This window comes from Petromyzon marinus, unplaced genomic scaffold (genome assembly GCF_048934315.1).
Source record: "Petromyzon marinus isolate PM22_M1 ecotype Great Lakes invasive population unplaced genomic scaffold, UKy_Petmar_22M1.pri1.0 PM_Scaffold_167, whole genome shotgun sequence".
NCBI classification, from domain to species: domain Eukaryota; kingdom Metazoa; phylum Chordata; class Hyperoartia; order Petromyzontiformes; family Petromyzontidae; genus Petromyzon; species Petromyzon marinus.
In genome coordinates, this window is record NW_027423132.1 from 48092 (window position 1) to 60602 (window position 12511).

At 55.2% G+C, this 12511-nt stretch overlaps 1 protein-coding gene across 10 annotated transcripts in view; it reads right to left on the reverse strand.

The window, feature by feature from the left end:
• Positions 1 to 2091: 2091 nt before the first annotated feature.
• Positions 2092 to 12511, reverse strand: part of LOC116938372 (uncharacterized) — a 106848-nt gene continuing 96428 nt past the window's right edge. For all 10 annotated transcript variants that reach the window (XM_076063623.1, XM_076063627.1, XM_076063625.1 and 7 more), the window contains exon 30: positions 2092 to 2634. In XM_076063623.1, coding sequence (XP_075919738.1) covers positions 2548 to 2634 — 87 coding nt within the window. In that variant the 3' untranslated portion in view covers positions 2092 to 2547. The remainder of the gene's footprint in view (positions 2635 to 12511) is intronic.

Sequence of the window (12511 nt, forward strand, 5' to 3'; positions counted from 1 at the left end):
GTAGCAGTAGGGGCTGTGTGGTCTAGCCTAGGGGTACCCCCAGTGTCAGCTGTCTCTCTACATCAGCCTGCTGTCAGTAGCAGCAGTAGGGGGCTGTGTGGTCTAGCCTAGGGGCCACCCCCAGCGGTAAAGAGCAGGAACCCAGACAAGCAAAGTGAACGGCGGTTAGATGCGGTATAATAACAACAACAACAATTATTATTATTATCAACAACATCATCATCATCATCAACAACATCGTCGTCGTCATCATCATCATCATCAAACGTCGCAGCAGTCGCCTGCTGCGGGCAATAACCGGGCCGGGATAGCCGGATAGGCAAACGCGAAAACCTACAAACGGTGCCACACCCACCCACACACCCACACACCTACCCACACACCCACACACCTACCCACTCACCCACTCACCTACCCACTCACCTACCCACCCACCTACCCACCCACCTACCCACTCACCTACCCACCCACCTACCCACCCATCCACACACCCACCCACACACCCACCCACACACCCACCCACACACCCACTCACCTACCCACCCACCCACACACTCACCCACTCACCTACCCACCCACTCACCCACTCACCTACCCACCCACCCACATACCCACCCACACGCCCGCAACCACCCACCCACCCGCCCACACACACCCCGCCGCCCACACACACCCCGCCGCCCACAACCACCCACACACATACACCCGCCCACACAACCACCCACACACCCGCCCACACACACCGCCCGCCTACGTAACACAGGGACTAAAGCGCGTGCAGGGGGCGCTTGGGAAATAACCGGCCCCCGCTGAGGTGGTGGTGGAGGTGGTGGTGGTAGTGGTGGTAGTGGTGGTTGTGGTGGAGGTGGTAGTAGTGGTGGTGGTAGTGGTGGTTGTGGTGGTAGTGGTGGTGGTAGTGGTGGTAGTGGTGGTGGAGGTGGTGGTAGTGGTAGTGGTGGTAGTAGTGGAGGTGGTAGTGGTGGCAGTGGCGGTGGAAGTGGTGGTGGAGATGGTAGTGGTGGTAGTAGTGGTGGCGGTGGTAGTGGTGGTGGTAGTAGTGGTGGTAGTAGTGGTGGTAGTAGTGGTGGTAGTAGTGGTGGCGGTGGTGGTAGTGGTGGTAGTAGTGGTGGTGGTGGTGGAGGTGGCGGTGGAAGTGGTGGTGGTAGTGGTGGTGGAGATGGTGGTGGTGGTAGTAGTGGAGGTGGTAGTGGTGGTGGTAGTAGTGGTGGCGGTGGTGGTGGTGGAGGTGGTGGCGGAAGTGGCGGAGGGAGGGAGGCTCAGGAGGTTAGAGGTCAGGGGCAAGGGTGGAGGAGGCGGTGGCACCGTTGTGATCTGTAGGGTGAGTGGGGGGGGGAGTGGTCTGTAAGGGGCAGGGGGAGTGGCCTGTAGGGTGAGTGGGGGGGAGTGGTCTGTAAGGGGCAGGGGGAGTGGCCTGTAGGGTGAGTGGGGAGTGGTCTCTGTAAGGGGGCAGGGGGAGTGGCCTGTAGGGTGAGTGGGGGGGGGAGTGGTCTGTAAGGGGCAGGGGGAGTGGCCTGTAGGGTGAGTGGGGGGGGGGTGGTCTCTGTAAGGTGCAGGGGGAGTGGCCTGTAGGGTTAGTGGGGGGGGTTTCTGTAAGGGGCAGGGGGAGTGGCCTGTAGGGTGAGTGGGGGGGGGTCTATGTAAGGGGGAGTGGCCTGTAGGGTGAGTGGGGGGGGGGAGTGGTCTGTAGGGGTCTGTCGGGGGAGGTGGTGTGTAGTGGGAGGGGTCTGCAGGGGGAAGGGGGGCGTGGTCTGTAGGGGGTGGGGGGGGTGAAGGTGGTCTGTAGTGGGAGGGGTCTGTAGGGGTAGGGGTCTGTAGGGGTCTGTAGGGTGAGGGGTCTGTAGGGGTCTGTAGGGTGAGGGGTCTGTAGGGGTCTGTAGGGATCTGTAGGGTGAGGGATCTGTAGGGGAGGGGTCTGTAGGGTGAGGGGTCTGTAGGGGTCTGTAGGGTGAGGGGTCTGTAGGGTGAGGGGTCTGTAGGGGTCTGTAGGGATCTGTAGGGTGAGGGATCTGTAGGGGAGGGGTCTGTAGGGTGAGGGGTCTGTAGGGGTCTGTAGGGTGAGGGGTCTGTAGGGTGAGGGGTCTGTGGGAGTCTGTAGGGTGAGGGGTCTGTAGGGTGAGGGGTCTGTAGGGGTCTGTAGGGTGAGGGGTCTGTAGGGTGAGGGATCTGTAGGGGTCTGTAGGGTGAGGGATCTGTAGGGTGAGCGGTCTGTAGGGGTCTGTAGGGTGAGGGATCTGTAGGGGTCTGTAGGGTGAGGGATCTGTAGGGGTCTGTAGGGGTCTGTAGGGGTCTGTAGGGTGAGGGATCTGTAGGAGTCTGTAGGGGTCTGTAGGGGTCTGTAGGGGTCTGTAGGGGTCTGTAGGGATCTGTAGGAGTCTGTAGGGGTCTGTAGGGGTCTGTAGGGGTCTGTAGGGATCTGTAGGAGTCTGTAGGGGTCTGTAGGGATCTGTAGGAGTCTGTAGGAGTCTGTAGGGGTCTGTAGGGGTCTGTAGGGGTCTGTAGGGGTCTGTAGGGTGAGGGTTCTGGGTCTCAGTTGGGTGCCCAGTACGGTGGGTTGGTGTAAGAGGGCTTAGGAGGCTGGGACTTCTGCTGCATCACACGCTGGCCGGGATTGCCCTGCAGGCGGACAGGGGAGAGAGGGCCGGAGACACGGGGACACACGGGGGGACACGGGGACACACGGGGGGACACGGGGGGACACGGGGGACACGAGGGGACACGGGGGACACACACGGTGAGACAGGGATAGACATGGACACACGGAGACACGCGGAGAGGAGAGAGACACGGGGAGAGAGAGAGAGAGAGAGACATCAGTCAGCACGCTGTGAGTACACAGCATTGTGGTGAGCGAGTGTGGTGAGCGAGTGTGTGTGGTGAGTGTGTGTGGTGAGTGTGTGTGGTGAGTGTGTGTGGTGAGTGTGTGTGGTAAGCGAGAGTGTGTGTGTGTGGTGAGGGAGTGAGTGTGTGTGTGGTGAGCGAGTGTGTGTGTGATGAGCGAGTGTGTGGTGAGTGAGTGTGTGTGTGTGTGTGATGAGCGAGTGTGTGTGTGTGTGTGATGAGCGAGTGTGTGTGTGTGTGTGGTGAGCGAGTGTGTGTGTGTGGTGAGCGAGTGTGTGTGTGTGGTGAGCGAGTGTGTGTGTGTGTGTGTGTGGTGAGCGAGTGTGTGTGTGTGTGTGGTGAGCGAGTGTGTGTGTGTGGTGAGCGAGTGTGTGTGTGTGTGTGTGGTGACTGTGTGTGTGTGGTGAGCTAGTGTGTGTGTGTGGTGAGCGAGTGTGTGTGTGGTGAGCGTGTGTGTGTGTGGTGAGCGAGTGTGTGTGTGGTGAGTGTGTGTGTGTGGTGAGTGAGTGTGTGTGTGGTGAGCTAGTGTGTGTGTGTGGTGAGCGAGTGTGTGTGTGGTGAGCGAGTGTGTATGTGGTGAGCGTGTGTGTGTGTGGTGAGCGAGTGTGTGTGTGGTGAGTGTGTGTGTGTGGTGAGTGAGTGTGTGTGTGGTGAGCGAGTGTGTGTGTGGTGAGCTAGTGTGTGTGTGGTGAGCGAGTGTGTGTGTGGTGTGTGTGTGGTGTGTGTGTGTGTGTGGTGAGCGAGTGTGTGTGGTGAGTGTGTGTGTGTGTGTGGTGAGTGTGTGTGTGTGGTGAGTGAGTGTGTGTGTGGTGAGCGAGTGTGTGTGTGTGTGTGGTGAGCGAGTGTGTGTGTGTGTGGTGAGTGTGTGTGTGTGTGTGGTGAGCGAGTGTGTGTGTGTGTGGTGAGCGTGTGGTGTGTGTGTGGTGTGTGTGTGTGGTGAGCGAGTGTGTGTGTGTGGTGAGTGTGTGTGTGTGTGGTGAGTGTGTGTGTGTGGTGAGCGAGTGTGTGTGTGTGGTGAGCGAGTGTGTGTGTGTGTGTGGTGAGTGTGTGTGTGTGGTGAGCGAGTGTGTGTGTGGTGAGCGAGTGAGTGTGTGGTGAGCGAGTGTGTGTGTGTGTGTGTGGTGAGCGAGTGTGTGTGTGTGTGTGGTGAGCGAGTGTGTGTGCGTGTGTGGTGAGCGAGTGTGTGTGTGTGTGTGGTGAGTGTGTGTGGTGAGCGAGTGTGTGTGTGTGTGGTGAGCGAGTGTGAGTGTGTGTGTGGTGAGTGAGTGTGAGTGTGTGTGTGGTGAGTGAGTGTGTGTGTGTGTGTGGTGAGCGAGTGTGTGTGTGGTGTGTGTGTGTGGTGAGCGAGTGTGTGTGTGGTGTGTGTGTGGTGTGTGTGTGTGTGTGTGGTGAGCGAGTGTGTGTGGTGAGTGTGTGTGTGTGTGTGGTGAGTGTGTGTGTGTGGTGAGTGAGTGTGTGTGTGTGTGGTGAGCGAGTGTGTGTGTGTGTGTGTGGTGAGCGAGTGTGTGTGTGTGTGGTGAGTGTGTGTGTGTGTGGTGAGCGAGTGTGTGTGTGTGTGGTGAGCGTGTGGTGTGTGTGTGGTGTGTGTGTGTGGTGAGCGAGTGTGTGTGTGTGGTGAGTGTGTGTGTGTGTGGTGAGTGTGTGTGTGTGGTGAGCGAGTGTGTGTGTGTGTGGTGAGCGAGTGTGTGTGTGTGTGTGTGGTGAGTGTGTGTGTGTGGTGAGTGAGTGTGTGTGTGGTGAGCGAGTGAGTGTGTGGTGAGCGAGTGTGTGTGTGTGTGTGTGGTGAGCGAGTGTGTGTGTGTGTGTGGTGAGCGAGTGTGTGTGGTGAGTGTGTGTGTGTGTGGTGAGCGTGTGTGTGTGGTGAGTGTGTGTGTGTGGTGAGCGTGTGGTGTGTGTGTGGTGTGTGTGTGTGTGGTGAGCGAGTGTGTGTGTGTGGTGAGTGTGTGTGTGTGGTGAGCGAGTGTGTGTGTGGTGAGCGAGTGTGTGTGTGGTGAGCGAGTGAGTGTGTGTGTGTGTGTGGTGAGTGTGTGTGGTGAGCGAGTGTGTGTGTGTGTGTGTGGTGAGCGAGTGTGAGTGTGTGTGTGGTGAGTGAGTGTGAGTGTGTGTGTGGTGAGTGAGTGTGTGTGTGTGTGTGGTGAGCGAGTGTGTGTGTGGTGTGTGTGTGTGGTGAGCGAGTGTGTGTGGTGAGTGTGTGTGTGTGTGGTGAGCGTGTGTGTGTGGTGAGTGTGTGTGTGTGGTGAGCGTGTGGTGTGTGTGTGGTGTGTGTGTGTGTGGTGAGCGAGTGTGTGTGTGTGGTGAGTGTGTGTGTGTGGTGAGCGAGTGTGTGTGTGTGTGTGGTGAGTGTGTGTGTGTGGTGAGCGAGTGTGTGTGTGTGTGGTGAGCGTGTGGTGTGTGTGTGGTGTGTGTGTGGTGAGCGAGTGTGTGTGTGTGTGGTGAGTGTGTGTGTGTGTGTGGTGAGTGTGTGTGTGTGGTGAGCGAGTGTGTGTGTGGTGAGCGAGTGTGTGTGTGGTGAGCGAGTGTGTGTGTGGTGAGCGAGTGTGTGTGTGTGTGGTGAGTGTGTGTGTGTGGTGAGCGAGTGTGTGTGTGGTGAGCGAGTGAGTGTGTGGCGAGCGAGTGTGTGTGTGTGTGTGGTGAGTGTGTGTGTGTGGTGAGCGAGTGTGTGTGTGGTGAGCGAGTGAGTGTGTGGTGAGCGAGTGTGTGTGTGTGTGTGTGGTGAGCGAGTGTGTGTGTGTGGTGAGCGTGTGGTGTGTGTGTGGTGTGTGTGTGTGGTGAGCGAGTGTGTGTGTGTGGTGAGTGTGTGTGTGTGTGGTGAGTGTGTGTGTGTGGTGAGCGAGTGTGTGTGTGTGGTGAGCGAGTGTGTGTGTGTGTGTGGTGAGTGTGTGTGTGTGGTGAGCGAGTGTGTATGTGGTGAGCGAGTGAGTGTGTGGTGAGCGAGTGTGTGTGTGTGTGTGTGGTGAGCGAGTGTGTGTGTGTGTGTGGTGAGCGAGTGTGTGTGCGTGTGTGGTGAGCGAGTGTGTGTGTGTGTGTGTGTGGTGAGTGTGTGTGGTGAGCGAGTGTGTGTGTGTGTGTGTGGTGAGCGAGTGTGAGTGTGTGTGTGGTGAGTGAGTGTGAGTGTTTGTGTGGTGAGTGAGTGTGTGTGTGTGTGTGGTGAGCGAGTGTGTGTGTGTGGTGTGTGTGTGTGGTGAGCGAGTGTGTGTGTGGTGTGTGTGTGGTGTGTGTGTGTGTGTGGTGAGCGAGTGTGTGTGGTGAGTGTGTGTGTGTGTGTGGTGAGTGTGTGTGTGTGGTGAGTGAGTGTGTGTGTGTGTGGTGAGCGAGTGTGTGTGTGTGTGTGGTGAGCGAGTGTGTGTGTGTGTGGTGAGTGTGTGTGTGTGTGGTGAGCGAGTGTGTGTGTGTGTGGTGAGCGTGTGGTGTGTGTGTGGTGTGTGTGTGTGATGAGCGAGTGTGTGTGTGTGGTGAGTGTGTGTGTGTGTGGTGAGTGTGTGTGTGTGGTGAGCGAGTGTGTGTGTGTGGTGAGCGAGTGTGTGTGTGTGTGTGGTGAGTGTGTGTGTGTGGTGAGCGAGTGTGTGTGTGGTGAGCGAGTGAGTGTGTGGTGAGCGAGTGTGTGTGTGTGTGTGGTGAGCGAGTGTGTGTGCGTGTGTGGTGAGCGAGTGAGTGTGTGTGTGTGTGTGGTGAGTGTGTGTGGTGAGCGAGTGTGTGTGTGTGTGTGTGGTGAGCGAGTGTGAGTGTGTGTGTGGTGAGTGAGTGTGAGTGTGTGTGTGGTGAGTGAGTGTGTGTGTGTGTGTGGTGAGCGAGTGTGTGTGTGGTGTGTGTGTGTGGTGAGCGAGTGTGTGTGGTGAGTGTGTGTGTGTGTGGTGAGCGTGTGGTGAGTGTGTGTGTGGTGAGCGTGTGGTGTGTGTGTGGTGTGTGTGTGTGTGGTGAGCGAGTGTGTGTGTGTGGTGAGTGTGTGTGTGTGTGGTGAGTGTGTGTGTGTGGTGAGCGAGTGTGTGTGTGTGTGTGGTGAGTGTGTGTGTGTGTGGTGAGCGAGTGTGTGTGTGTGTGGTGAGCGTGTGGTGTGTGTGTGGTGTGTGTGTGGTGAGCGAGTGTGTGTGTGTGTGGTGAGTGTGTGTGTGTGTGTGGTGAGTGTGTGTGTGTGGTGAGCGAGTGTGTGTGTGGTGAGCGAGTGTGTGTGTGGTGAGCGAGTGTGTGTGGTGAGTGTGTGTGTGTGGTGAGTGTGTGTGTGTGGTGAGTGTGTGTGTGTGGTGAGCGAGTGTGTGTGTGGTGAGCGAGTGAGTGTGTGGCGAGCGAGTGTGTGTGGTGAGCGAGTGTGTGTGTGTGTGTGGTGAGTGTGTGTGTAGTGTGTGTGTGGTGAGTGTGTGTGTGTGGTGAGTGAGTGTGTGTGTGGTGAGTGTGTGTGTAGTGTGTGTGTGGTGAGTGTGTGTGTGTGGTGAGCGAGTGTGTGTGTGTGGTGAGTGTGTGTGTGTGCGGTGAGCGTGTGGTGTGTGTGTGTGGTGTGTGTGTGTGGTGAGCGAGTGTGTGTGTGTGTGGTGAGCGAGTGTGTGTGTGTGTGTGGTGAGCGAGTGTGTGTGCGTGTGTGGTGAGCGAGTGAGTGTGTGTGTGGTGAGCGAGTGTGTGTGTGTGTGTGGTGAGCGAGTGTGAGTGTGTGTGTGGTGAGGGAGTGTGTGTGTGTGTGGTGAGCGAGTGTGTGTGTGTGTGGTGAGCGAGTGTGTGTGTGGTGAGTGAGCGAGTGTGTGTGTGGTGAGCGAGTGTGTGGTGAGCGAGTGTGTGGTGAGCGAGTGTGTGTGTGTGTGGTGAGCGAGTGTGTGTGTGTGTGGTGAGTGTGTGTGTGTGGTGAGCGAGTGTGTGTGTGTGGTGAGTGTGTTTGTGTGTGTGGTGAGTGTGTGTGTGTGTGTGGTGAGTGTGTGTGTGTGTGGTGAGTGTGTGTGTGTGTGGTGAGAGAGTGTGTGTGTGTGGTGAGCGAGTGTGTGTGGTGAGCGAGTGTGTGTGTGTGGTGAGTGTGTGTGTGTGGTAAGCGAGTGTGTGGTGAGTGTGTGTGGTGAGCGAGTGTGTGTGTGTGTGGTGAGCTAGTGTGTGTGTGTGTGGTGAGCGAGTGTGTGGTGAGCGTGTGTGGTGAGCGTGTGTGGTGAGCGAGAGTGTGGTGAGCGAGAGTGTGGTGAGCGAGTGTGTGTGTGTGTGGTGAGTGTGTGTGTGTGTGGTGAGCGAGTGTGTGTGTGTGTGTGTGGTGAGCGAGTGTGTGTGAGTGTGGTGAGCTAGTGTGTGTGTGTGTGGTGAGCGAGTGTGTGGTGAGCGAGTGTGTGGTGAGCGTGTGTGGTGAGCATGTGTGGTGAGCGAGTGTGTGGTGAGCGTGTGTGGTGAGCATGTGTGGTGAGCGAGAGTGTGGTGAGCGAGTGTGTGGTGAGCGTGTGTGGTGAGCATGTGTGGTGAGCGAGTGTGTGGTGAGCGAGTGTGTGGTGAGCGTGTGTGGTGAGCATGTGTGGTGAGCGAGAGTGTGGTGAGCGAGTGTGTGGTGAGCGAGTGTGTGGTGAGCGTGCGTGGTGAGAGTGTGTGGTGAGCGAGAGTGTGGTGAACGAGTGCGTGGTGAGCGAGAGTGTGGTGAGCGTGTGTGGTGAGCATGTGTGGTGAGCGAGAGTGTGGTGAGCGAGAGTGTGGTGAGCGAGTGTGTGTGTGTGTGGTGAGTGTGTGTGTGTGTGGTGAGCGAGAGTGTGGTGAGCGTGCGTGGTGAGCGTGTGTGGTGAGCGAGAGTGTGGTGAGCGTGCGTGGTGAGACTCATCTCACCTGGCTGGGTGTCCATGAGATAGAGCGGTGACTGTCTGACCTCACCTGCGTGTCCGTGTGAGAGTGCCGTGAGAGACGGGGAGAGAGTGAGTGGTGAGAGAGTGAGTGGGTGAGTGAGAGAGTGAGTGAGAGTGTGAGAGAGTTAGTGAGAGAGTGAGTGGTGAGTGGGTGAGTGAGAGAGTGAGCGAGTGAGAGAGTGAGTGAGAGAGTGAAAGTGAGAGAGTGAGAGAGTGAGAGTGAGTGAGTGAGTGTGAGAGAGTGAGTGAGTGAGAGTGAGAGAGTGAGAGAGTGAGTGAGAGAGTGAAAGTGAGAGAGTGAGAGAGTGAGTGAGAGTGAGAGAGTGAGTGAGAGAGTGAGTGAGATAGTGAGAGAGTTAGTGAGAGAGTGAGTGAGAGAGTGAGTGGTGAGTGGGTGAGTGAGAGAGTGAGCGAGTGAGAGAGTGAAAGTGAGAGAGTGAAAGTGAGAGAGTGAGTGAGAGTGAGAGAGTGAGTGAGAGTGTGAGAGCGTTAGTGAGAGAGTGAGTGAGAGAGTGAGTGGTGAGTGGGTGAGTGAGAGAGTGAGTGAATGGGTGGGTGAGTGAGTGGGAGAGTGAGTGAGAGAGTGAGTGAGTGAATGGGTGGGTGAGTGAGTGGGAGAGTGAGTGAGAAAGTGAGTGAGTGAATGAGAATGAGAGAGTGAGTGAGTGAGAGAGTTAGTGAGTGAGTGAGAGTGAGTGAGTGAATGAGAATGAGAGAGTGAGTGAGAGAGAGTTAGTGAGTGAGTGAGTTAGAGAGTGAGAGAGAGAGAGTGAGTGAGAGAGTGAGTGAGTGAGTGAGGGTTAGTGAGTGAGTGAGTGAGTTAGAGAGTGAGTGAGAGAGTGAGTTAGTGAGTGAGTGAGAGAGTGAGTGAGAGAGAGTTAGTGAGTGAGTGAGTTAGAGAGTGAGAGAGTGAGTGAGTGAGTGAGAGAGTGAGTGAGTGAGGGTTAGTGAGTGAGTGAGTGAGTTAGAGAGTGAGTGAGAGAGTGAGTTAGTGAGTGAGTGAGAGAGTGAGAGTGAGTGAGAGAGTGAGTGAGAGGTGAGTGTGAGTGTGAGAGTGAGTAAGTGACAGTGAGTAAGTGAGAGTGAGTGGGAGAGTGAGTGAGTGAGAGAGTGAGTGAGTGAGTGAGAGGGTGAGAGAGTGAGTGAGGGTTAGTGAGTGAGTGAGTGAGTTAGAGAGTGAGTGTGAGAGTGAGTAAGTGACAGTGAGTAAGTGAGAGTGAGTGGGAGAGTGAGTGAGTGAGTGAGAGAGTGAGTGAGTGAGTGAGAGAGTGAGTGAGAGAGTGAGTGAGCGTGAGAGTGAGTGGGAGAGTGAGTAAGTGAGAGTGAGTGTGAGTGAGAGAGTGAGTGGGAGAGTGAGTGAGAGTGAGTGACAGTGAGTGAGAGTGAGTAAGTGTGAGTGGGTGACAGTGAGTGACAGTGAGTAAGTGAGTGAGTGTGAGAGTGAGTGAGTGTGAGAGAGAGTGAGTGTAGTGAGTGTAAGTGAGAGTGCGTGAGAGTGAGTGAGTGACAGTGAGTGACAGTGAGTAAGTGAGTGTGAGAGTGAGTAAGTGAGAGTGAGTGGTAGAGTGAGTGAGTGACAGTGAGTAAGTGACAGTGAGTGAGAGAGAGAGTGAGTGAGAGTGTGAGTTAGAGAGTGAGTGGGAGAGTGAGTGAGAGTGAGTGAGTGAGTGAGAGTGAGTGACAGTGAGTGAGTGAGTAAGTGTGAGTGGGTGACAGTGAGTGACAGTGAGAGTGAGTGTGAGAGAGAGTGAGTGTAGTGAGTGTAAGTGAGAGTGCGTGAGAGTGAGTGAGTGACAGTGAGTGACAGTGAGTGAGTGTGAGAAAGTGAGAGTGAGTGGTAGAGTGAGTGAGTGACAGTGAGTAAGTGACAGTGAGTGAGAGAGAGAGTGAGTGAGAGTGTGAGTGAGAGAGTGAGTGGGAGAGTGAGTGAGAGTGAGTGACAGTGAGTGACAGTGAGTAAGTGAGTGAGTGTGAGAGTGAGCAAGTGAGAGTGAGTGAGTGTGAGAGTGAGTGAGAGTGTGAGTGAGAGAGTGAGTGGGAGAGTGAGTGACAGTGAGTGACAGTGAGTAAGTGAGTGGGAGAGTAAGTGAGAGTGAGTGGGAGAGTGAGTGAGTGAGAGTGAGTGAGTGACAGTGAGTGAGAGTGAGCGTGAGAGTGAGTAAGTGAGTGACAGTGAGTGAGTGACAGTGAGTGAGTGTGAGTGAGTGACAGTGAGTGACAGTGAGTGAGTGACAGTGAGTGAGTGACAGTGAGTGAGTGACAGTGAGTGACAGTGAGTGACAGTAAGTGAGAGTGAGTGACAGTGAGTAAGTGAGAGTGAGTAAGTGAGAGTGAGTGACAGTGAGTGACAGTGAGTGAGTGTGAGTGACAGTGAGTGACAGTGAGTGACAGTGAGTAAGTGAGAGTGAGTGACAGTGAGTGAGAGTGAGTGAGTGACAGTGAGTGTGAGTGAGTGACAGTGAGTGAGAGTGAGTGAGTGACAGTGAGTGAGTGACAGTGAGTGAGTGACAGTGAGTGACAGTGAGTGAGAGTGAGTGACAGTGAGTAAGTGAGAGTGAGTGACAGTGAGTAAGTGAGAGTGAGTGGGAGAGTGAGTGAGTGACAGTGAGTGAGTGAGTGACAGTGAGTGTGAGTGGGTGACAGTGAGTGAGTGAGTGACAGTGAGTGTGAGTGGGTGACAGTGAGTGAGTGACAGTGAGTGAGTGTGAGTGGGTGACAGTGAGTGACAGTGAGTAAGTGAGTGAGTGTGAGAGTGAGTGAGTGAGAGTGAGTGTGAGTGAGTTAGTGAGAGAATGAGTGAGTGAGAGAGTGAGTGTGAGTGAGTGACAGGGAGTGAGAGTGAGCGTGAGAGTGAGTAAGTGAGAGTGAGTGGGTGACAGTGAGTGACAGTGAGTGAGTGACAGTGAGTGAGTGACAGTGAGTGACAGTGAGTGACAGTGAGTGAATGAGTGTGAGTGGGTGACAGTGAGTGACAGTGAGTGACAGTGAGTGAGTGACAGTGAGTGAGTGACAGTGAGTGTGAGTGAGTGACAGTGAGTGAGAGTGAGTGACAGTGAGTGACAGTGAGTGTGTGACAGTGAGTGAGTGTGAGTGAGTGACAGTGAGTGAGAGTGAGTGACAGTGAGTAAGTGAGAGTGAGTGACAGTGAGTGAGTGACAGTGAGTAAGTGAGAGTGAGTGAGTGACAGTGAGTGTGAGTGACAGTGAGTGAGTGTGAGTGGGTGACAGTGAGTGACAGTGAGTGAGTGACAGTGAGTGTGAGTGAGTGGGTGACAGTGAGTGACAGTGAGTGTGAGTGAGTGAGTGACAGTGAGTGAGTGTAAGTGAGTGAGTGACAGTGAGTGGGTGACAGTGAGTGACAGTGAGTGTGAGTGAGTGACAGTGAGTGACAGTGAGTGAGTGTGAGTGAGTGACAGTGAGTGAGAGTGAGTGGGTGACAGTGGGTGACAGTGAGTAAGTGAGTGACAGTGAGTGACAGTGAGTGAGTGAGAGTGAGTGAGTGAGAGTGAGTGAGTGACAGTGAGTGTGAGTGAGTGACAGTGAGTGAGTGTGAGTGACAGTGAGTGTGAGTGAGTGACAGTGAGTGTGAGTGAGTGACAGTGAGTAAGTGTGAGTAAGTGACAGTGAGTGACAGTGAGTGTGAGTGAGTGACAGTGAGTGACAGTGAGTAAGTGACAGTGAGTGAGTGTGAGTGCGTGACAGTGAGTGACAGTGAGTGAGTGACAGTGAGTGAGAGTGAGCGTGAGAGTGAGTAAGTGAGAGTGAGTGACAGTGAGTGAGTGTGAGTGAGTGACAGTGAGTGAGTGTGAGTGGGTGACAGTGAGTGACAGTGAGTGAGTGTGAGAGTGAGTAAGTGAGAGTGAG